The sequence below is a fragment of the Palaemon carinicauda genome, chromosome 21 (assembly GCF_036898095.1).
Source record: "Palaemon carinicauda isolate YSFRI2023 chromosome 21, ASM3689809v2, whole genome shotgun sequence".
Lineage (NCBI taxonomy): Eukaryota > Metazoa > Arthropoda > Malacostraca > Decapoda > Palaemonidae > Palaemon > Palaemon carinicauda.
Genome location: NC_090745.1, coordinates 79,869,747 through 79,896,653, shown reverse-complemented (window position 1 = coordinate 79,896,653; position 26,907 = coordinate 79,869,747). Strand labels below are relative to the sequence as shown.

At 32.5% G+C, this 26,907-nt stretch overlaps 1 protein-coding gene across 1 annotated transcript in view; it reads right to left on the bottom strand.

Moving 5' to 3' along the window:
- Positions 1–26,663, bottom strand: part of LOC137615004 (uncharacterized) — a 39,104-nt gene extending 12,441 nt beyond the window's left edge. The window contains exon 1 of the mRNA XM_068344638.1: positions 26,579–26,663. Within this exon, the coding sequence (XP_068200739.1) occupies positions 26,579–26,663 (85 nt within the window). The remainder of the gene's footprint in view (positions 1–26,578) is intronic.
- Between the last annotated feature and the right edge of the window lie 244 nt (positions 26,664–26,907).

Here is a 26,907-nt window from a genome sequence, read left to right as displayed (position 1 = left end):
TTACTTTAAAAACAGTTATTAACATCTCCATCACAGGAGTATAGATGGTTTGGTCGGATGACCATTCCGTATGACATCTAAATAAGAACTGGCTAAAATATCAATATCACAGATATCGTATGGTCAGTTATCTCAGCATTTAAACACATAATGTAAACTAAACATTAATATAGGAAGACACCGGCATCCGGTGCGACACAACTCTTTCTCTCGATTCGTATTTGTGTTTATTCTTCATAAAAATATTACATTGCTGAGGTTTGGCATTAGCATCCTGGTTATGACATGACTATGGCATTTCTCACACTCGCTCCTACTTCCACATTGACTTCTTAAGTCATGTATTTAAACATGTAATTTTATATATATTACATCAGCTCGGTCAGCTACCTTCAATTTATTAAATATTTAACAATACGTTAAAAATATCTTTACTAGGAGTGTGACTGGATATATATATATATATATATATATATATATATATATATATATATATTTATTTATTTTAACTTTAGCCATAAGCAATTGATTAAGAATGAATGTTCAAATAGGCACATTAAAAAAATGCATACTTAATAGACATTGTCAAAACAAAGAAAAAAAAAGGCATGATAAATACAGATCATATATATGGTACATTGCTAGTAAACGATTGTATGGTACCAACAACAAAAAATACTGATATACATATGATTCGGTAACATGTTAAAGAATAGTTGTTGCCTTTGTCAAAAATATAGATTATTATAATACGGAAACTAATAAAAAATATTTGTTATCTTGGTAAAGATATAATCTTAGTGCACAAACACGAATTCCTGGTACGTACACGTACCACGGTTTCGTACACATATATATATATATATATATATATATATATATATATATATATATATATATATATATATATATATATATATATATATATATATATATATATATATATATACATATATATATATATATATATATATATATATATGTATATATATATATATATATATATATATATATATATATATATATATATATATATATATATATATATATATATTTATATGTATATATATATATATATATATATATATATATATATATATATATATATATATATATATACATATATATATATATATAGGGTTTATATATTTTATTAGATGCCCATAGATTCTTTATTTTAACATTTAGGGCTTATATATTTTATTAGGTGCCCAAAAAATGAATTACTTTTTAAATGTTTTTTTTTTTTTTTTTTTTTTTTAAATGTTTTTAAAATGCAAATGTTCTAAAGTCTCTTCAACTACATATTACTAGCGTACTAACTGCTTTTCTTGCACAACACTTTTCCAAGACAATTTTTACTCCTTTGAGCGAATGAAGGGGCCAGTTTCAAACGGCTTTAATTTGAATTGAATAAGGAGTTTTGTCTGGACATGACAAAACGTTCTGTTTGAGCTCCATTTTATTTTTCTTTAACCTCCGCCAAACAAAGATGTTAACGGCGATAAATATCATCACCGTAATGCTGATTGCTGCTAGTAACATGTAGAAATGAAGTTCTGCAGAAGTCTGTGTCTGGTGGTCCATCTCGGTTAATTTCATCAACCGCTTAGCCACACATGCATTGTATGGGAGAGGTAAAGATGGAATTGTAGTCGACCACGTGAAGTTCGCGAAGTAGGCCCGTTCTCTGATGATAGTCTTGATTCCACGGACCGTGTAATTCGGGGACATACCGATACAACCATCTGCTGCAATGAAGATTTGGGAATAGGACGTGGATCCGTCCGGGCATGATACATTGAAGCCGGCCTTGTCGTATCGTATCCACGAGCCGTTGTTCAGTCTGCAATTGAACTTATTATTGTCAAAGGGATAAAGCTTTTTCAGACAATTTTCATGTGTATGGGAGAGAGCACCGTCTAGCACTATACCTAACTCGCATGAATCCATTGAGTTTTTATGGAATTCAAAGGAGTCAGCTGTACATATTTTTTTATTCATTGCGTCTGAACAGTGAGTTAATTGATTTAAGTCTTTAATGACCGTATATGTTTCCTTGTCTGGGGAAATCAATACGTGTCCTGTCAAACTGGATATCACTGGATTTGAGTGATTAGTCATGAAAGTCGGAAATGGTGATATCCTGTAAGATTGCTAGGCATCGGAAGAATCAAAGGGAATTGTAATCATAATCCTGTGATTTTCAACGCTTACTGTAACTAGGCTGTAATAAAATTCTAACCTACGTGCATCTAACAAAGGAACATAACCTAATTTCTCCCGTCCATTCTCCACAATTAACGTTAAATCTCTTATTGGCAACAAATGGGGCGACAGTACACCTTTAGTCGCTAACGTGATAGCTTCCACATAGTCTTTTGATTTCTCAATGAAATGTGCAATTCTATTATGTATATGATCTATTTTTTAATCATAATACGTTAACGTTGCCAACAAATCTTGTACTTCCATAATCTGACTGATATTACTAGAATGTTCGTTCACCAAACTCACAATTTGATTGATTGAAGCTAACTGATTCCTTAGTTCTGACATAATCAATTCATTTTCATGAGTCAAAAACTCAATTTTCTTATTTTGATTACTAATCTTATGATGATTGGAAATCCCTAAGCCTAAACTTGCAATAGAACCAGAGATGTTTAGTGCAGCAAAAATAAACGGGTTACGTTTTTCAAGATTATCGTGTCTTACTGTCCACATCAAAAGGTCACGAGCCAAAGATTCTGCCTCATAAGTCTTATTTTGCAAGTCGTCGGATAGCATCTCTGCAACTTCTAGTGTCGATGCAAGCGAACTCTCTGTATTAAAAGGAAAGTGTCTTCTATGCATTTCATTTAATGAAACAGCAAACCTTGAAATGGCGCTCTTTAAGCTAGTGACGTCATTCTCTGGGAGAAAAATTGCTTGCATACGTACTTCAACAACTACGTTACTTGATGTAATAAAAACGTCTTCTTGTCTTTCTACTATAGTGCCATATTTAAAATCTATACTTTTAGTTTTAGAGCTCATCCCACACGAGAAAAATGTCTGAGCGAACAATATCACTCCTAACAATAAAAACTTTATCTTGGAAACCTGTAACGAGAAAAATATATGTAATTACTCCTGTATTAAGAAGAAAAAACTTTTAACATATAAGGTTCACAAAAATAAAAAAGAATAAAAATTTTTCCTTCACATCTTTCCCTCCTATTTTAATTTCTAATGAGAGCTAATGGTATGATTCTCTCATCAGTGGGTTGGGATACGTTTTGAACTCTAAACCTATTGGCCGTTAATGTTTCCAAAATATTAAATGGGCCTTCAAAGTTAGGTGTTAGTTTATAATTGAGTCCTTTACGGACATTTACTTGTATGTATACATTATCACCCACGGTATATGTTTTAGTTGGCTTCGCTATTTTATCATGATTCCTTTTCATTATTATTTGTGATTCTTCTAAATTCCTTCGAAGGATATCAAAACGACTTTTGCTTGCATTTATACATTCTTTTAAAGGATTTGATAAATTAGTTGTAGGCGTTAATACATGGAAAGGCGTTCTAACTGGGGTACCATACAATGCCTCGTGCAGTGACATTTTAATTGTTATATGATATGAATGATTCAGAGTACTCAGTACCGCAGGTATGCAATATCCCAGTTGGGGTCTGATCCCCCTTGTGTTACTCTTAATATGTTTAAAACCTTCCTATTCGCTCTTTTCACTAGCCCATTCGACTCTGGGTGATCGATCATAGTATTGATTTTCTTTATGCTAGGGAATTCACACAGTGAGGTAAGAAAGTGATTATTAAATTCTCCACCTGAGTCTGAAATTATCATGTGTGGAATTCCATGTTTACAAATGTAACACTCGTAAAATTTCCTAGTGCATTCAATCACAGTTTTAGTTTTAAGCGCTATTAGTTCTGTCTATCGAGTCAAAGCATCTACAATTACTAATAGGTGCTTATTTCCTCTGTCTGACTCATAAAATCCTGTTAATAAATCTAAATGTATCCTTTCAAAGGGTTGATTGGGCACGGGATAAGCCCCTAGGCTGACAGGTGTTTTCGTGTGCCCTTTGTTTTCCTGACATGTGTGACAATTAGCTATGTGTTTTTTTATATATCTGTAAGCATCTTGTGCCAATAAAACAATGATTTGGCTTTCTGTGACATTAATGAGAACCCCGGGTGTCCATGCAATGGGTTTGCATGCAACAAATTTAGGACAGTTGATATAAGTGAGATTGGTACCACTACCTGGTCGTTAGTCACATGTGGTGTATTGCAGGTTTTCCTTGTCACAGTCCTACACAGAATATTGTCTTTGATTTTATAATTCTTCTGCGTATACTTTATATATTCCTTTTCCATACGATTGCCTTCCAAAGCATTTATAATTTTTTCTAATATCTGATCTTTTCTTTGCTCTGTCTAATAACTCAGCGCTCCAGCCCAGATCTTCTTGTTCAGATATCGTTTTAACAATTAACATGGATGTTGATATATCTATTAATTCAGCTAAAGGCTCCGTACAAGATGACACGGGGTTGCGTGATAATGCATCAGCAATTATATTTGCTTTCCCTGGTATATACCCGATTCTCGCGCCAAAGTCTTGAATGATCAAATGCCATCGAGTTCGTTTGGGGCTATGACTGAAGCCTTTAAAGAAGACGGTTAGTGGTTTATGATCAGTAAGAACCTTAACGGGATAACCGTATATTATGAACTTAAAGTGTACTAGTGAATTAACAATAGCTAGCCCTTCCTTGTCTATTACTGCATACTTACTTTCGGAAGTTCTCAGTTTTCGAGAATAAAAAGCTATCGGGAAAAATTGTTTTTCATATTGCTGAAGCAATACCCCACCTACTCCTAAGTCTGAGGCGTCTGTTGCAATGAAGAATTCCTTACCGAAGTCAGGAAGTTTTAAGATAAGAGAACTACACAATTCATCTCTCAAGGTATTAAACGCCTGTTGATGCTGCTCAGACCATATGAAATCACGCCCTTCTTTGTAAGATCAGTTAGGGGAGCGGCTCTTATTGAATAGTTGCGTATAAAACGCCTGTAATATCCACTACATCCCAAAAATTACTGTATTCCATTGACATTAGTAGGTATCGGAAAGTTACGGATAGCCGACACCTTATCATGGACTACTTTAAGACCTTGGTTTGACACCCTAAAACCCAAATAGACTAATTCTGTTTTGAAAAATTCACACTTACTAATCTTTACCCTCAAGTTATGTTGTCTTAGTCTCTGTAGTACTAGTTTTAATTTACGTAGATGTTCTTCTAAGGTATTGGAAAAGATTACAAGGTCATCCATATAGGCATGCAATATATCCCCTAGCAAGTCTCCGAACACTATGTTAATCATTCTTGTAAATGTTATGGGAGCACAACGTAAACCAAAAGGCATCCGTAAAATTCATAATGTCCCCTGGCTGCGCTGAAGGCTGTGTATGAGATACTATTTTCTTCTAATGATATCTGGTGAAAGCCTTTAAGTAAGTCCAAATTGGTAAAATATTTACTCTGACCTAACAAAGATGAAATATCGTCAGTACATGGCACTGGGAATCGATCAGGGATCATTTCCTCATTCAAGCGACGGAAATTTACGCAGATACGCCATGTTCGATCTTTTTTCGGTACAACTATTAATGGAAAATTATAAGGGCTGTTCGATTTCCTAATGACTCCTTCTTCTAGCATTTTACCTACTTCATCATTTATTTCATTCTGGAATTTCTTAGGGAGTCTGTACGAGGGTACATAGATAATTTTCCTTTAACCTTATTTGATGCTCGATCACATCTGTTTTTCCTAAGGATCCATCCGTAGTGGAATAAACATCATGATATTTAGTTAAAAGTCCAAAAATCTTCTGCTGAATTTCTTCGTCTTGAATGTTTTTATTGATTTTATTTTTAATAGATTGCAAAAGAGATTCATCCGCAACTGATTGATCGTGATTGATTTCAGCAACGGTAAGAATACGATGTTTATAAACTTCTACATCCAAGATATGTTGATTTCTGTGAATTACTATAGTGTTATTTAAATGATTACAGACTTCAATATTACATTGTTGATGTGAGCCTACTGTATAAATAGCTTGTGTAACAGACAATACATTAGTTTTCGAAGTGTCGGAAAGGATTAATATTTCAGATCCCAGTAACGTTTTCTTTATTTGCACTATTAAATTTGAAGTTACGTTCGGCTCGATAGATTGCGTGCAAGATGATATTACGGGTGAACAAGAATTCTATTGGGTCACGTATATTATTTCTTTATTAGTGAGACAAGTTATTGGTTCTTCTACGTACGTCACTGTTTAATTTGTCGTCTCCTTTTTATCCAAAACTGATTTTAAGGTATTAGAAGACTTATAGAATTTTCCTTTGATATACACACCGTACTTGGCAGGGGCTAAGATAATGTTTTGATTACCCATAGATGGGTATCCTATAATTACAGCTGGATACATATCAATGTTTTGTACAACAACAAATGTATCGGCAAACGTGCGCTTACCAACCTTGAACTGAACATGAGTTACGCCTATTACATTTAATTCAATATTTCCTATACCCGAGAGCCTTACTCCGGACTTCTCTATAGGGAAGCTCGAAAACAACAAAATGATGTGTCCTCAAATCCATGATATTACGTGGACTACCAGAGTCATAAAATAATGTAAAGGATCTGTGTTCTAAATTTACAGCATATAATGTTGGTCGTAACTCATTTTGGCTTATTATTGTATGAATTCGTTGCAAATCTACGGGTGCATGCACTGATTTATTTAATTCGGCCTTGTGTTTCATAGGAAAATCTATTGCCTCACAATGATCTGATAAAACATTAAATGGATTATTCAATACTACTGATGTTGATATGAATGACCTTGACCCAACATCACTCTCTTCCCCACTGGAGTTAATTATGTGGTATTTGCTTTGCTCTGCACATTCTGAAAATTAGTCTGTCCTTGCGAGTTCTGGTTTGACGACCCAGGATCAGCGTTATTCGAAGAACTATTTGTTTGTTTCTGATTTTGAACTACATTGACGTTTGGCTGTTTCTTCTTATTGAACTGAGGATTTTTCTTTTTATTTCCATATGGAAATGTCATCTTCAATGTGTTTTATATTAGACTTGATATGTTACATCTTCAAGTAAGTCTAGGTAAGTTAACTTTAAAATAGTTTATTCCTTTAAAAACAGTTATTAACATCTCCTTCACAGGAGTATAGATGGTTTAGTCGGATGACCATTCCGTATGACATCTAAATAGGAACTGGCTAAAATATCAATATCACAGATATCGTATAGTCAGTTATCTAAGCATTTAAACACATAATGTAAACTAAACATTAATATAGGAAGACACCGGCATCCGGTGCGACAAAACTCTTTCTCACGATTCGTATTTGTGTTTATTCTTTATAAAAATGTTACATTGCTGAGGTTTGGCATTAGCATCCTGGTTATGACATGACCATGGTATTTCTCACACTCGCTCCTGCTTCCATATTGACTTCTTAAGTCATGTATTTAAACATGTAATTTTACATATATTACATATACTATAGATCTCTCTCTCTCTCTCTCTCTCTCTCTCTCTCTCTCTCTCTCTCTCTCTCTCTATGCCATGAAAAGAGTAAACATATAAAATGCACCTCCACCAATTAACCAAAAACACTCTTGTGACAAATTAAAGCTTCGTGACAAATATTAATAAAAAACTAAGCTAAAAAATAAATAAATAAATAAATAAACAGCTCTAAGAAATATTCACTTGTAGCAATTTTTTGAAGTATTCATAGTTTGAGCTTCAAAATTAACCTACATATATGAATATGTCTACGACAGTGCATTCTATATCACGAAAGTCGATAAGGAGAGGATGATAGTTACAATGGACGAAAGATAATACTTAGAAATATTCTATCTCACTCTAGGGGTAAACTACTCCACTGTAATAGTAAAGTGGCTACTTTCCACTTGGTAAGGGTAGAAACGACTCTTTAGCTATGGTAAGCAGATCTTTTAGGAAAAGGACACTCCAAAACTAAACTGTTATGCTCTAGTCTTGGGCAGTGTTATAACCTCTGTACCATAGTCTTCCACTGTCCTGGGTCAGAGTTCTCTTGGTTGAGGATACACTCAGGTACACTATTCTATGTTTACCGTACAAATATTTCCTCTCTTCATTGTGCTATTTTTATTGTTGATGTTCCTGGACCTGTAGCATCCTGCTTTTCCAACTGGTGTTGTAGCCTAGTTAGAAACAATAACAGTAATAAATGTATTCATTGCTATCTGATAATTCCTACGTAATTACGATTAAGAGAAACTACACTGGATGAGGTCAACAAGAATTTTGACAGGATAAAATTAATTTCGAAGCATATTTTTTCAATAGATACAATAATATTTATTTGACTGTCTTTGTCCTATTCATAGTTTTATTAAAATCTGAGAACCATGGAATTTAGTAAAACCAATCATTAGTGCCAAAAGATCTATTGATTATTAATGAATAAAATATTAGTAGAGATATTTTCTCCTATCTTATATCATTTCGTCTTCATATATATATATATATATATATATATATATATATATATATATATATATATATATATATATATATATATATATATATATATATATATATATATATATATATATATATATATATATATATATATATATATATATATATATATATATATATATATATATATACATAGAACAGGATATTTTTCCGGGGGAAATTTACTAATATGGATAATATGTGGGTCTTTGACCGATTGATTCCCTTTTACCCCCAAAGGACGTACTGGTACGTTTCACAAAACTCACCCCTTTACCCCCATGGACGTACCCGTACGTCCTTGCAAAAAAATGCTATAAAAATTTTTATTTCATATTTTTGATAATTTTTTGAAAAAATTCAGGCATTTTCCAAGAGAATGAGACCAACCTGACCTCTCTATGACAACAATTAAGGATGTTAGAGCAATTTAAGAAAAATATACTGCAAAATGTGCTGGGGAAAAAATAACCCCTTGGGGGTTAAGGGTTGGAAATTTCCAAAGAGCCTGGGGGTAAAAGGGTTAGACCCAGTAATGACCATATACCAGAGAGAGGATTTTTATGATGTAAGGTTTTTACACAAATGCCTTTAGATGTTTGAACCAAATAAACTACATTACATTTCGAACATGGGATATCATATATCATATTACTACGATTTCAAGAGTTACTCTTGATTATCCATATTAATTTTTCTCTTTGATGAATGAGAAAATATGAAGATAACCTCAAACCCCGGATAAGTTAGTTTTGATGTTACTCCATTATTCAACTGGAAGTACTTCTTAAATCTCTTGGCTGACACCTTGAATTTTTATGATTTATCATTACTAACCAATACGATTGATGATTTTTGTTTGTATTAAAAAGTGTAAGTTTAGCTTTAATGGCAATTTCTTTGAAAAAGTATCCAATAAGGCTATAGGTGATTCTTTGTTCCCTCTGTTGTCAAATACAAATGTATATATACATATACATATATATATATATATATATATATATATATATATATATATATATATATATATATATATATATATATATATATATATATATATACTATATATATATATATATATATATATATATATATATATAGATAAATATTTTTATATTAATTTATACATACACACACACACATAAACACACACACACACATATATATATATATATATATATATATATATATATATATATATATATATATATATATATATATATATATATGTGTGTGTGTGTAATAGTTAGTTATTATACGTTTAAAACACATGACGTAATATGTCATTGTGGATGAAGATGCTAGCGTGAGATTTGCTGTAGTCAGATAAAATCATAACAGGATGTATTTTGCATCCCTCAGCAATGTAACATTTTTCTGAAGCATCAACACAAATGCATACCGTGTGAAAGATTGTGTCGTCACCGGATGCAGGTGTCTTCCAAGACGAATGTAAAGTTTACATATTGTGTTTAAATGCTGAGACAATTAAACATACGATATCTGTGATATCGATAATTTAGGCAGTTCATATCTATACTTCACCTGAATTGGTCATCCGACCAAACCAGCTACACTCCTGTGAAGGAGATGTTTAACACTTGTTTTTAGAGAATAAACCATTTTAAAGTTACAATGATGAACTTTATTTCAAGACTCAACATCTCAAACAACACATACTGAATGTGTGTTAATAACAGTAGCACACTAATAAAATGGTGACAGCGCTTAAACTCTAAGAATCAGAGAAAGATCTTCAAGAAATTAATAATAATACTCTAAGAATTAGAGGAAGGTCTTCAAGAAATCAAAAATAAAGCTGTAAAAACCAGAGAAAGATCTTCAAGAAATCAACGTTAATGAATCTACAATTTTGACTAAGTAACATAGTCCATCGAAGTCTACAACATTTGATGAATGTTATACATACAAACTGATGAACTGGATCTTCAATCAACATCCTAGGAAACCCAAGGACTGACGTTCAACGCTTACAAAACATATCCAGGAAGCACTACATTCAACGGAAACTCGGACGAAACATTCATCCAAACATCAAGAGAGAGAGAGGATGTGACGACATCACACAGAACCATATAAAAGCTAAGTACAATTTTCAAATACATATCAGTTTGGGCAGTGAAGTGTAGTTATCACAAGTCGTTAGTCGGAAACTGTGTTCAACTCCGAATTCTCATCTAGAATTTTTTCTCTCTTTGTGCTAATTCCTTTTTCTTTCAGAAATTCTCGGGAAATATCTTTGTGTTCCGTTTTCTTTCAGAAATTCTCGGGAAATGTCTTGGGATTAGTAGCATTGTTTTGGGGAATTTTATTTTAATCTTTGTCATTCAGAGCTTATGCGTTTACGCAGTGGAAGTCTGTATTCATATAGATATTTTGATAGAATTGCAAGGGGTCGAAGAGATAGGAAAAGAAATACAGCAGTCATGAAGCCCCCTGTGAGCCCCACCCCTGGACCTAGTGGCATAGGACAGATTAATCCTCTCCCGATTGTGACGCTTGTAAATGCCAGGTCTGCAATCCTTCCTTTTCAGGGTCGGGTTAATGGGTTCTTGCCTCAAAATGTGGAGTCATGGATTTCATCCGCCGATGCCCATTTAAATGCCAAACAAATCGTAGACTCTTTTGTACAATTACAAGAAGCTAAAAGTTTTATAGATTTTTCTAAGGGGGATGCGAGTGCGTATTTAAGAGGTGTTTCATTTCAAGAAGCAGTTACCTGGGATGATTTCAAAGTTAGGTTACGCGCGGTCTATGGGGGTGAAGAAGCCTTGGATGTAGTATTAACGTTAAGAAATACACTTAATTAAGCCACTATGAATTGGCTTAATGATATTGAGAGAGCAACTCTCATAGCTGATAGGCTTAATGAATATCAGGATATTTTAGGTAATTCCACTTGGGTTACTAGAGATAACATCTCTGTGAAAGATTTTTTACGATTAATGTATTTAACTTGCATGACACTTATGTTGCCTGAAGCTTTAGTGCGGTGTTTTGATAAAAAGTTATCGCCTGCAAGTACGGAATTGGATGTATATAAACAGATAAAAAAACACATGGCTAAGTGTCCAGATCTCGATTCCATGTTAACTTAAGTTTTTGCAAAGAATGAAACAAAGCCACAATCAGTGAACGTAGTTAATAATAGTCAAGTAGCAGGAATGACGTGTTATAATTACAAATGTCAAGGTCACTTAATCGCGGACTGCAGAACGAAATTCTGTTCGATACATAATAGTTCGACTCATTCATACAGTCAATGTTACTCGCGTAAGACACAACAGAATCCCAGAAATACACAGTCAATTCCACAGTCAATTCCATATGGAAATAAAAAGAAAAATCCTCATTTTAACAATAAGAAGAAACAACCAAATGTCAATGTAGTTCAGAGTCCGAAACAAACAAACACTTCTTCGAATATCGCTGAGCCTGGGTCGTCAAACCAGACCTCGCAAGGTCAGACTAATTTTCAGAATGTGCAGAGCAAAGCAAATACCACATAATTAACTCCAGTGGGGAAGAGAGTGATGTTGGGTCAAGGTCATTCATGTCAACATCAATAGTATTGAATAATCCATTTAATGTTTTATCAGATCATTATGAGGCAATAGATTTTCCTATGAAACACACGGCCGAATTAAGTAAAACAGTGCATGCTCCCGTAGATTTGCGACGAATTCATACAATAATAAGCCAAAATGAGTTACGACCAACCTTATATGCTGTAAATTTAGAACACAAATCCTCTACGTTATTTTTTGACTCTGGTAGTCCACGTAATATCATGGATTTGAGGACACATCGTTTGTTGTTTTCGAGCTTTCCGACAGAAAAATCCGGAGTTAGACTCTCGGGTATAGGAAATAATGAATTAAATGTCATAGGCATAACTCATGTTCAATTCAAAGTCGGTAAACGCACGTTTGCCGATACATTTGTTATTGTACAAAACATTAATATGTATCCAGCTATAATTATAGGATACCCATCTATGGGAAATCAAAACATTATCTTAGCCCCTGCCAAGCACGGCGTGTATATCAAAGGGAAATTCTATAAGTCTTCTAATACCTTAAAATCAGTTTTGGATAAAAATGAGACGACAAATGTAACCGTAACGTACGTTGAAGAACCAATAACTTGTCTCACTAATAAAGAAATAATATACGTGACCCAGCAGAATTCTCGTTCACCCGTAATATCGTCTTGCACGCAATCTATCGAGCCAAACGTACCTTCGAATTTAATAGTGCAAATAAAGAAAACATTACCGGGATCTGAAATATTAATCCTTTCCGACACTTTGAAAACTAATGTATTGTCTGTCACACAAGCTATTTATACAGTAGGCTCACATCAACAATGTAATATTGAAGTCTGTAATCATTTAAATAACACTTTAGTAATTCACAAAAATCAGCATATCTTGGATGTAGAAGGTTATGAACATCGTATTCTTACCGTTGCTGAAATCAATCACTCTCAATCAGTTGCGGAGGAATCCCTTTTGCAATCTATTAAGAATAAAATCAATAAAGACATTCAAGACGAAGAAATTCAGCAGAAGATTTTTGGACTTTCAACTAAATATCATGATGTTTTTTCCACTACGGATGGATCCTTAGGAAAAACAGATGTGATTGAGCATCAAATAAGGTTAAAGGACAAGCAGAAAATTATCTATGTACCCTCGTACAGACTCCCTATGAAATTCCAGAATGAAATAAATGATGAAGTAGGTAAAATGCTAGAAGAAGGAGTCATTAGGAAATCAAACAGCCCTTATAATTTTCCATTAATAGTTGTACCGAAAAAAGATCGAACATGGCGTATCTGCGTAGACTTCCGTCGTCTAAACGAGGAGACGATCCCTGATCAATTCCCAGTGCCATGTAATGACGATATTTTGTCTTTGTTATGTCAGAATAAATATTTTACCTGTTTGGACTTACTTAAAGGCTTTCACCAGATATCATTAGTAGAAGATAGTATCCCATACACAGCCTTCAGCACAGCCAGGGGACATTATGAATTTTTACGGATGCCTTTTGGTTTACGTTGTGCTCCTATAACATTTACAAGAATGATTAACATAGTGTTTGGACACTTGTTAGGGGATATATTGCATTGCTATATGGATGATCTTGTAATCTTTTCCAACACCTTAGAAGAACATCTACGTAAGTTAGAACTAGTACTACAGAGATTAAGACAACATAACTTAAGGGTAAAGGTTAGTAAGTGTGAATTTTTCAAAACAGAATTAGTCTATTTGGGTTTTAGGGTGTCAAGCCAAGGTCTTAAAGTAGTCCATGATAAGGTGTCGGCTATACATAATTTTCCCATACCTACTAATGTCAAGGGAATACAGCAATTTCTGGGTTGTAGTGGATATTACAGGCGTTTTATACGCAACTATTCAATAATAGCCGCTCCTTTAACTGCTCTTACGAAGAAGGGTGTAGATTTCATATGGTCTGAGCATCATCAACAGGCGTTTAATACCTTGAAAGATGAACTGTGTAGTTCTCCTATCTTAAAATTTCCTGACTTGGGTAAGGAATTCTTCATTGCAACCGATGCCTCAGACTTAGGAGTAGGAGGGGTATTGCTTCAGCAATATGAAAAACAATTTTTCCTGAAAGCTTTTTATTCTCGAAAATTTAGAACTTCCGAAAGTATGTATGCAGTAATAGACAAGGAAGGGCTAGCTATTGTTAATTCACTAGTGTATTTTAAGTTCATAATTTACGGTTATCCCGTTAAGGTTCTTACTGACCATAAACCACTAACCGAGTTCTTTAAAGGCTTCAACCACAGCCCTAAACGAACTCGGTGGCATTTGATCATTCAAGATTTTGGCGCAAGAATAGGGTATTTACCTGGGAAAGCAAATATCATTGCGGATGCATTATCACGTAACCCCGTGTCATCTTGTACGGAGCCTTTCGCTGAATTAATAGATATATCAACATCCATGCCTATTGTTAAAACGATATCTGAACAAGAAGATTTAGGCTGGAGCGTTGAATTATTACAGACTGAGCAAAGAAAAGATCCGAAAATAGAAACAATTATAAATGCTTTGAAAGGCAATCATAAGGAAATGGGATATATAAAGTATAAGCAGCAGAATTATATAATCAAAGATAATATTCTGTGTAGGACTGTGACAAGGAAAACCTGCAATACACCACATGTAACTAACGACCAGGCAGTAGTACCAATCTTACTTATTTCCACTGTCCTGAATTGGTTACATGCAAATCCATTACATGGACACCCGGGGTTCTCATTAATGTCACAGAAAGCCAAATCATTGTTTTATTGGCATACGATGCTTACAGATATAAAAAGACATAGCTAATTGTCACACATGTCAAGAAAACAAAGGGCATACGAAAACACCTGTCAGCCTAGGGGCTTATCCCGTGCCCAATCAACCCTTTGAAAGGATACATTTAGATTTGTTAACAGGATTTTAAGAGTCAGACAGAGGAAATAAGCACCTCTTAGTAATTATAGATGCTTTGACTCGATATACAGAACTAATAGCGCTTAAAACTAAAACTGCGATTGAATGCGCTAGGAAATTTTACGAGTGTTACATTTGTAAACATGGAATTCCACACATGCTAATCTCAGACTCGGGTGGTGAATTTAATAATCACTTCCTTACCTCATTGTGTGAATTCCTTAGCATAAAGAAAATAAATACCATGATATATCACCCAGAGATGAATGGGCTAGTGGAAAGAGCAAATAGAAAGGTTTTAAATATATTAAGAGTAACACTAGGGGGATCAGACCCCAACTGGGATATTGCAATACCTGCGGCACTGAGTACTCTGAATCATTCATATCATATATCAATTAAAATGTCACCGCATGAAGCATTGTATGGTACCCCAGTTAGAATGCCTTTCCATGTATTAACGCCTAAAACTAATCTATCAAATCCTTTAAAAGAATGTATAAATGTAAGCAAAAGTCGATATGATATCCTTCGAAAGAATTTAGAAGAATCACAAATCATAATGAAAAGGAATCATGATAAAATAGTGAAGCCAACTAAAACATATACCGTGGGTGATAACATATATATACAGATAAATGTGCGTAAAGGACTCAATTATAAACTAACACCTAAGTTTGAAGGCCCATTTAACATTTTGGAAACATTAACGGCCAATAGGTTTAGAGTTCAAAACGTATCCCAACCCACAGATGAGAGAATAGTACCAATGGCTCACATAAGAAATTGAAAAAAAAGAGAGGGAAAGAAGTGAGGGAAAAATTTTTATTTGTGTGATTAAAAGTTTTCTTCTTAATACAGGAGTAATTACATATATTTTTCTCGTTACAGGTTTCCAAGATGAATTTTTTGTTGTTGGGAGTGATATTGTTCGCTCAGACATTTTTCTCGTGTGGGATGAGCTCTAAAACTAAAAGTATAGATTTTAAATATGGCACTATAGTTGAAAGACAAGAAGACGTTTTTATTACATCGAGCAACGTAGTTGTAGAAGTGAATATGCAAGTAATTTTTCTTCCAGAGAATGATGTCACTAGCTTAAAAACTGCCATTTCAAGGTTTTCTGTCTCATTAGATGAGTTGCATAGAAGACATTTTCATTTGACTACAAAGAGTTCGCTTGGTTCGAAACTGAAAGTTGCAGAGATGCTATCTGATGACTTGCAAAATAAGACTTACGAGACAGAATCTTTGGCTCGTGACCTTTTGATGTGGACTGTAGGACACGAACATAAAGAAAGACGAAACCCTTTTATTTTTACTGCATTAAACATCTTTGGGTCTATTGCAAGTTTAGGTTTAGGAATTTCCAATCGTCTTAAGATTAGTAATCAAAATAAGAAAATTGAGTTCTTGACTTATGAAGATGAATTGATTATGTCAGAACTAAGGAATCAGTTAGCTGCAATCAATCAAATTATGGATTTAGTAAATGAACATTCCAGTAATATCAGTCAGATTATGGAAGTACAGGATTTGTTGGTAACGTTAACGTATTATGATTCAAAGATAGATCATATACATAACAGAATTGCACATTTCATTGAGAAATCCAAAGATTATGTAGAAGCTATCACGTTAGCAACTAAAGGTGTACTGTCGCCCCATTTGTTGCCTATAAATTACTTAAAGTTAGTTCTGGAGAACGGAAGGGATAAACTAGGCTATGTTCCTTTGTTAGGCGAACGTAGGTTAGAATTTTATTACAGCCTAATTACAGTAAGCGTTGAAAATAACAAGATTAGGATTACAATTCCCTTTGATTCTTCTGATGCCTGGCAATCTTACAGGATATCACCATTTCCGACTTTCATGACGAATCACTCAAATCCAGTAATATCCAGTTTGACAGGACACGTATTGATTTCCCCAGACATGGAAACATATACGGTCATTAAAGACTTAAATCAATTAACTCACTGTTCAGACGCAATGGATAGAAAAATATGTACAGCTGACTCATTTGAATTCCATAAAAACTTAATGGATTCATGCGAGTTAGGTATAGTGCTAGACAGTGCTCTCTCCCATACAAGTGAAAATTGTCTGGATAAGATTTATCCCTTTGACAATAATGAGTTCAATTGCAGACTGAACAATGGCTCGTGGATACGAAACGACAAGGACGGCTTCAATGTATTATGCCCGGACGGATCCACGTCCTTTGCAAACATCTTTGTTGCAGCAGATTGTTGTATCGGGACTTCCTCTAATTCCATGGTGACCGAGGTAAGGACTATCATCAGAGAACGAGCCTACTTCGCGAACTTCACGTGGACATCTACAATGCCAGCACTACCTCTCCCATACAACAAACAGGTAGCCAAGCGGTTGATGAAATTGACAGAGATGGACCACCTGTCACCGACTTATAAGGAATTTCTTCACCCCATACTACTAGCTGGATTAAGTGTGACGGTGATGATATTTATCGCCGTGAACATCCTTGTTTGGCGTAGGTTACGGAACAGTTGGCAGCTAAAACAGAACGTTTTGCCATGTCCACACAAAACTCCTTATTTAATTCAGTTTAAAGCCGTTTGAAGTGGCCAACTCATTCGCTAAAGGAGTAAAATGCTCTGGAAATAGTGTGTGTACAAAAAGCAGTTAGTACGCTAGTTATATATAATTGAAAAAATTATTGAACATATGCATTGTTAAAAATACATTTAAAAAACATTTTGAAAAAAATATATAAAAATTTTTTTTCTCTCGGCATCTAATAAAATATATTGCCGGAATGTTAAAAGGAAAGAGAAAAAAAAAAAGAATAAAAATAACAGAATCTATGGGCATCTAATAAAATATATCAGCCCTATATATAAATATATATACATATATATATATATATATATATATATATATATATATATATATATATATATATATATATATATATATATATATATATATATATATATATATATATATGTACGAGACCGTGGTATGTGTACGTAGCAGGAATTCGTGTTTGTGCACTAAAATTGAATCTTTACCAAGGTAACAAATATTTTTATTAGTTACCGTATTGTGTTAATCTATGTTTCTGACAAAGGTAACAATTATTCTTTAACAAGTTACCGATTCATATGTATATCAGTATTTTTTTTTGGTACCATATAATCATTTGCTAGCAATGTACCATATATGTGATCTGTATTTATCATGCATTTTTTTCTTTGCTTTGGTAATATCTTTTCATATGCATTATTGTTATTATTTTTTTTTGATGTGCCTATTTGGACATTCGTCTTCATTTGCTTATGGCTAAAGTTAAATAAAAAATAATAGGTATATCCAGTCACACCTAGTAAACATATTTTAGCGTGTTGTTAAATCTTTAGAAAAACTTGAGATAGCTAGCCGAGCTAATGTAATAGTTAGTTATTACATGTTTAAAACACATGACGTAATATGTCATTGTGGATGAAGATGCTAGCGTGAGATTTGCTGTAGTCAGATAAAATCATAACAGGATGTATTTTGCATCCCTCAGCAATGTAACATTTTTCTGAAGCATCAACACAAATGCATACCGTGTGAAAGATTGTGTCGTCACCGGTTGCAGGTGTCTTCCAAGGCGAATGTAAAGTTTACATATTGTGTTTAAATGCTGAGACAATTAAACATATGATATCTGTGATATCGATAATTTAGGCAGTTCATGTCTATACTTCACCTGAATTGGTCATCCGACCAAACCAGCTACACTCCTGTGATGGAGATGTTTAACACTGTTGTTTTTAGAGAATAAACCATTTTAAAGTTACAATGATGAACTTTATTTCAAGACTCAACATCTCAAACAACACATACTCAATGTGTGTTAATAACAGTAGCACACTAATATATATATATATATATATATATATATATATATATATATATATATATATATATATATATATATATATATATATATATATATATATATATATATATATATATATATATATATATATATATATATATATATATATATATATATATATATATATATATATATATATATATATATATATATATATATATATATATATATATATATATATATATATATATATATATCTCGATTATTTTGAAACGAGATTGATCCCTCCAGTTTGGTCCTCTAAAGTTATTATATATTGTTATGTTGATGATGTTCTGGGAATTCTAGATTACTTTTGTTATTATTCGTTCATGGATTCCATCCTTAAAAATTACTCTAAATGAAAATGAAGTCTACGATATTTTTTTCTTAAACGTTTTGATGTTTTGATTAGGCAACAATATGATTTTCTACATTTTGAAAAACTGCCAATAATATATATATTTTTATTATCATTATTATCATTAATATTATTATTATAATTCTTCTTCTTCTTCTTCTTCTTCTTCTTCTCATTATTATTATTATTATTATTATTATTATTATTATTATTATTATTATTATTATTATTATTATTATTATTATTATTATTACTTGGCAAGCTATAACCCTAGTTGGAAAAGCAGGATGCTATAAGCCCAGCGGCTCCAAGATAATAAAATCCTCTGTATTTTCTTCTGATTGTCTAATGAAATTAAGAATATAGAGCCCTGAAAAAACGAGTTTATTAGAATAGAACAAATTGGTAGTAATCTCTGCTCTCCTCGATATTTTGTTTTTATCAAATTATTTGAATATAGTAAAGAAACCTTCTACAACTTCCAGTTACCCAAAAATATTATTAAATAAATAATTTACTCTTGTCTACCTTTACATGAATGTTTCAGAAATATTTTCCCCTTTAAAAATTAATATATAGGTATTGACTAAATATACTAAACATTATATACATATATATATATATATATATATATATATATATATATATATATATATATATATATATATATATATATGTGTGTGTGTGTGTATATTTGTGTGTGTGGTTCACTATAAACATGTAAGCTACTTGACTAATATCAATTTCTATCAATATTCAGATGATATATGGATTTGATAAAAGGCATCCAAATTGTCAATGATAGAAAGGCAAATTTATGTCACACTAAGCAAAGTAACCAACACCAAAAACAGTCGATGGTTTCGTATTGTAGGCAACGGCACGATGAAAAGTTTGTGAAGATTGGCTACATCAGGCTACACATGCACCACCTAGCGGACGCAGGTTACAGTGTAGACAGTGAGGTAAAATCTCAAAAGCATTGTGACTAGGAAATGGGTGTTGATAGTGTTGCCTTTGAATAAAAGTTATAAAACCATAGAATCCAAATAATAATAAAGCATGAAAATAATTAGTTAAACGTCCAGTTGATTTGCTTTTGAGAAATTTTGGTGAAATAGTTCAGCACAAATATAACTTGAGTCCAAAGAAATATATCTGTGAATAATTAGATATTAAATATAAAAAAAGTATGAAACCTTCAAGTGACTAATGGAGAACTATCAATTTTATGACCAAAAGTTCATCATAAGATTTGACTATAAGAAACTATGTAAAAAATATTTTTTCGATATATGAACAACTTACAAAGAATATTTACAAATTTATGGATGGAATATCATTAACTTCGAGACTGAAAAGGAGAAAAAAAATTTACTATTCTATCTGAATAAATTGATGCAGCTATAGTTATGTGCATAATTAACTTTTTCATGTAAAGACAATTCACAAAAGATTTATATTAAATCTAATTTGCGAAAAATCGCATATTTTATGATAGAAAGAGGCCAAAAACGTAATTGATTCTTATGACATGGGAATAACCAAAACCATCTAATTAAAATTAAACAATTCAGCCTTAAGAATCTGACAATAATAAGCAAGAATCATAAGGCAAAAGATCTTTTCACGCAATTTCCTCTAGATATAATAATCTCAAAGTAGAAAGATTGAAAAAAAAAAAAATCTGCCTACCTAATGACTCAAACATCCTCTCCCAGATAAACATTAATTTTACTGAACAATTTAGATTACTCCTCAAATTACTAATTCTATGCCTTAGTAGATTTGAGAACAAAGCAGGACAGGACTAGAAATGAAACTTTAAGAGAGATTACTCGAGTGCCATATATGGATGAGATCATGATGAGGGGTATATGGAGATGGTTTGGGCAGGCTCTTCGCACTCCCCAAGAGATATTAGTTCACCAAACATTCAGCAGGGCTCCACAAGGCACTACAAGAGTGGGAAGACCCAGACCTACATGGCTGAGGACTGAATCACGAAGTAGGAGATGATGAAGGGAGAGGTATTGAATTAAAAGCTCAAGACGACTGAGCAAATCCAACCGAGGCCCTTCGCGTCAATATGCGTAGGAGGAGATGATAATGATGCCTTTTTAGAACTATCAATCTATAAAATAAGGTCACAAAACTATTTATACAGCTTTAAGATTTCGTAAAAGCTAAATTACTCTGATAAGTTTATCTAAACATTGATATTAAAAAAAGAAATATTACTAAAATATACTTCTTAAGTATATTCTTTCGGTGCATCTCTTAATCCACATAAAAAAAATTAGAAACATAAAGATATCATTATCAGAAACAGACTTTTTTTTCGTAGGGTTTCATGATAATTTAATCTATGTAAAGACCATTTTGTGTCACAAGTAGTTGTTTTCATATAAGAAAAATCTATAAGTTGTTGTTTAGGACAAAATAACCTACAAGTAGTTGTTTTCAGATAAGAATGATCTTCTAGTGGTTTCCATATAAGAACAATGTACAATTAGTATTTTAGACAAGAATATTCTACAAGTAGTTGTTTTCAGACAAGAACAACATACAAGTAGTTATTTTCAGACAAGAACAATCTACAAGTAATTGTTTTCAGAATAGAACAATATACAAGTAGTTGTTTTCAGACAAGAACAATCTACAAGTGGTTGTTTCCAGACAAGAACAATCTACAATTATCTGTTTTCAGACAAAAATAATCTACAAGTAGTTTTTTAGACAAAAATTTTCTACAAGTAGATGTTATCAGACAAGAATTTTCTACAAGTAGTTGTTATCAGACAAGAATAATCTACAAGTGGTTGATTTTAGATAATAACAATCTACAAGTAGTTGTTTTCAGACAAGAATAATCTGCAAGTAGTTGTTTTCGAAAAGAATAATCTGCCAGTTGTTGTTTACAGACAAGAATGATCTACAAGTAGTTGTTTTCAGACAAGAACAATCTACAAGCAGTTGTTTCCAGATAAGAATGATCTACAAGCACTTGTTTCCAGACAAGAAATATCTACAAGTAGTTGTTTTCAGACAAGAATAATGTGCCAGTAGTTGTTTACAGACAAGAATGATCTACAAGTAGTTGTTTTCAGACAAGAATAACCTGCCAGTAGTTGTTTACAGACAGGAATGATCTACAAGTAGTTGTTTCCAGAAAAGAACAATCTGCAAGTAGTGTTTCTCAGATAAGAACAATCTACAAATAGTTTTTCAAACAAGAATTTTCTACAAGTATTTGTTTTCAGACAAGAATAATCTGCAAGTGGTTGATTTTAGATAATAACAATCTGCAAGTAGTAGTTTTCAGACAAGAATAATCTGCAAGTAGTTGTTTTCAGACAAGAATAATCTATAAGTATTTATTTTCAGATCAGAATACTCTACAAATAGTTGTTTTCAGACAAAAATCACCTACAATTATTTTTAGGACAAGTATATTCTACAAGTAGTTGTTTTCAGACAAGAACAATCTACAAGTATTTTTTTAGATAAGTATATTCTACAAGTAGCTGTTTTCAGACAAGAACAATCTGCAGGTGGTTGTTTTTAGATAGTAACAATCCACAAGTAGTATTTTCAGACAAGAACAATCTACAAGTAGTTTTTTAGACAAGAATATTTTACAAGTAGTTGTTTTCAGACAAGAACAATATACAAGTAGCTTTTTAGACAAGAATATTCTACAAGTAGCTGTTTTCATAGAAGAAAAATTTTCAAGCAGTTGTTTCCTTTTAAAAACAAGTTACCAGATTACAGTTTTTTATTTTCACCCAATTGTTTCAATTTTAACATGACATATTGCAGACTGAAAGACATCTATGAACAACAAAAATTGCAGCTCTTCTGGTGTCCTAGCCAATAGGTAGTTCTTGAATCATGTATATATATATATATATATATATATATATAATATATATATATATATATATATATATATATATATATATATATATATATATATATATATATATATATATACATATACATATACTTATATACACAGTATATATATATATATATATATATATATATATATATATATATATATATATATATATATATATATATACATATATACATATACTTATATATACAGTATATATATATATATATATATATATATATATATATATATATATATATATATATATATATATATATATATATATATATATATGCATATATTTATATATACAGTATATATATATATATATATATATATATATATATATATATATATATATATATATATATATATATATATATATATATATATACTATGACTGTCATAAATTGTTGTGCGAGATCACTGAACACTGTTATAGGTGTCGTATTGTAAATCTGACAGGCGATGTGTCTTGAGTCGTATGGTAAGAGTATATTTCCCTCACAGTGGAGGTTTCCACAAATCTAGTACAGTAGATTTTAGCATATTGACAAAGCAACATCGCATTGCATTGTAGAGTATCTCGCTGTGCAAAGAGTATTACGATCCTTTTAGTAATAAAGTGAAAAAACCCATGTCCCAATGTCTCATTATCCGTTGACATGGGACATACTGTGTATATATATATATATATATATATATATATATATATATATATATATATATATATATATATATATATATATATATATATATATATATATATATATATATAAAGCCAGACACTTCGTCTTTATTAGATAGGGGATAATTATCATTATTATTATTATCATTATCATTATTACTATTATTATTATTATTATTATTATTGTTGTTATTATTATTATTATTATTATTAACTGATAAACTAATGAAGAACACTTATATAAACCTCCTCGACAGAATACTATTTGCAACCAATTTGAATTTCTGAAGTTCCACTGATTCAACTATCTGATATGCGGTATTGAGACAATAAAACTGCATGCTCAGTATTACATAATGGATGGTATAATCTGTGAAGACCTGAGTGTAACGGATGGTCAGAATCAAAGCATGAAAATTCTTATACATGATGTATAATGAGGCAATAGAACAGCGGTGCCAGAGATTATTTTTTAGATCAGGGATAAAGAGTATAATAATCCTCAACATATGGTAGGATTAAGAATAAAAGACGATAAACTAAATGTCTTTTTCTAAAGTAATTCTACAATCAAGAATCCCACCTAGCATTTTACACATGAACTGTATGTAGCTAAGGAAAAAAATGTCAATGAAAATATTTTGGTGGGTAGAATACAATGTCCTAATCTCCTAGATATTCTAACATACCTTTAGTTTTGTTACTGTTTGCCTATAACTTCATCAACCATAATTTTCAAATGTGGTGCAGACTAAATCAACCGAGTGAAAGGTATCACCATCTATCACCAATGGCTTTTAAATTAATGATATCACAATAACTATCTAATTTCTCCAGGTTCCAGGTTCCTCGTTGCTCGTTCCACAACACTACGATTGTGGGCACACAGCTAGAATAAGCGTAGTATGTTCAAACCGCTGCGATCTACTGAAAGATCGTTGTCATTGGTTACCAACTACACAAACAACACAGCGTGCATATCTTTATTTCTAACTTCCATAGCCTGTCAATATATCGGCTAACTTCTTCGGTTGGTTACTTTCACTTCCTTAATGCTATGCCACTCAAATTATAACTCAAATGGTCAGTTCATGACACATTTGTCGTTTGTTCAGATTGCACGGCATTTACAGCTCTTGTCACAAGGCACGACTCAATCAGACAGAGTCACAGAGCCAATTTAAAGAAAACAACCCTTATAACGGCTCTCTTTACAGGTTACGAGAGCAACGTAAACAATGCCGGGATTTATGTAAAAACTTTTCAACGGATTTTTAATTGGATACCGCTACCAAAAGTGCATTATTCAAAAAAAGTATATCAAATGAAACAGAAAATTTAAAATCCTTCTCAACACTGAAGGTTTTACACACCAATTTCTTTGAAATTGGGGCAACGGATGTTCGAAAAATGGAAAATGCTTCGATGGAAGTAATAATTATAGTTTATTCTTTTATTACCTGTTCGCGTTCCAATTATCTTCGTAATTAACTGTTTCCTGATGCTAGGGCAAAAGGGGTTACGGACTGACTAGTTTCTCTCTATAGTTGTTTTGGTTTTCATAAAGATTTTGTGAAGAACATCGTTTGTAAATTTTCCTTTTCGCATTTGATATATTATTACTATTATCATTATTACTTGTAAAGCTACAACCCTAGTTGGAAAAACTGAATCGCTCTAGTACACCCTCAAGCAAGAAAACTCTACCTCAAGACAGTGAAATACCATGTTAGAGAGGCTATGGTACTATCCAAGACCAAAGGACAGTGGTTTGATTTTGGAGTGTCCTTCTCCTAGAAGAGTTGCTTACCATAGCTTAAGAGTCTCTTCTACCCTTACCAAGAGGAAAATAGCCGCTGAAAAATTACATTGCAGTAGTAAACCCCTTGAGCGAGGAAGAATTGTTTGGTAATCTCAGTGTTGTCAGGTGTATGCGGATAGAGGAGAATATGTAAAGAATAGGCCAGACTATTCAGAGTATGTGCGGGAAATAGGAAGATGAGCCGTAACCAGAGAGAGGGATCCACTGTAGTACTGTCTGGCCAGTCAAAGGACCCAATAACTCCTTGCGGTAGTATCTCAACGGGTGGCTGTAGCCCCAGCTAACCTACATATCTGAGCTACTATATTATGACATCTAATACAAGTAAGGACTTGCTTTTAGAATTTACAAATGTTCTGGAGCATTATTAAATTATGAATAATGTTTCAGCCAATACATTCGCTTATGCATTTTCGAGTTGACCTGTAACAAACACAAAAGGCTGTTTTTGTTCGGTTGTCATTCTTCATAACGAGAATACAATCTTACGAGATAGGTTAAAAGGCTGTAGAACAAAATTAAAGCAGAAGAGAAGTATAGCGTGAAAGGAGAGCATATAATAATTACTAACTCAATTATAAGATATATAATATAGAACTATTGAATAAAACCAAGACAAAATTTGGTGTATCACGAATCTGGAATTGAAATGATTGTCCATAATGAAAAAAATAATTGTTTTTAATGAAAATAACTTATTCCTGCACGGTCCCTTAACCTTTGCCCTTGTCTGGAATGGCGTAAAGGAGATAAATACCTGGTGTGAACCTCCGAACTGGCTCCGACCAACAGAGACGGCCATCCGCTTTGAAGGAAGCAAATTTGTTTCCAATATGACCCATTTTCTAAAGAGATCTACAGTTACTAGTTCAAATCATTATGTCGGTAGTAACAGATACTCTGGCTGCAGAAATTAAGAGAGAAGCACTATTAAAAAAAAGGTTTGATGCAATGATTTAAGTCAACATTATCATCATCATCTCCTCCTACGCCTATTGACGCAAAAGGGTCTCGGTTAGATTTCACCAGTCGTCTCTATCATGAACTTTTAAATCAATACTTCTCCATTCATCATCTCCTACTTCA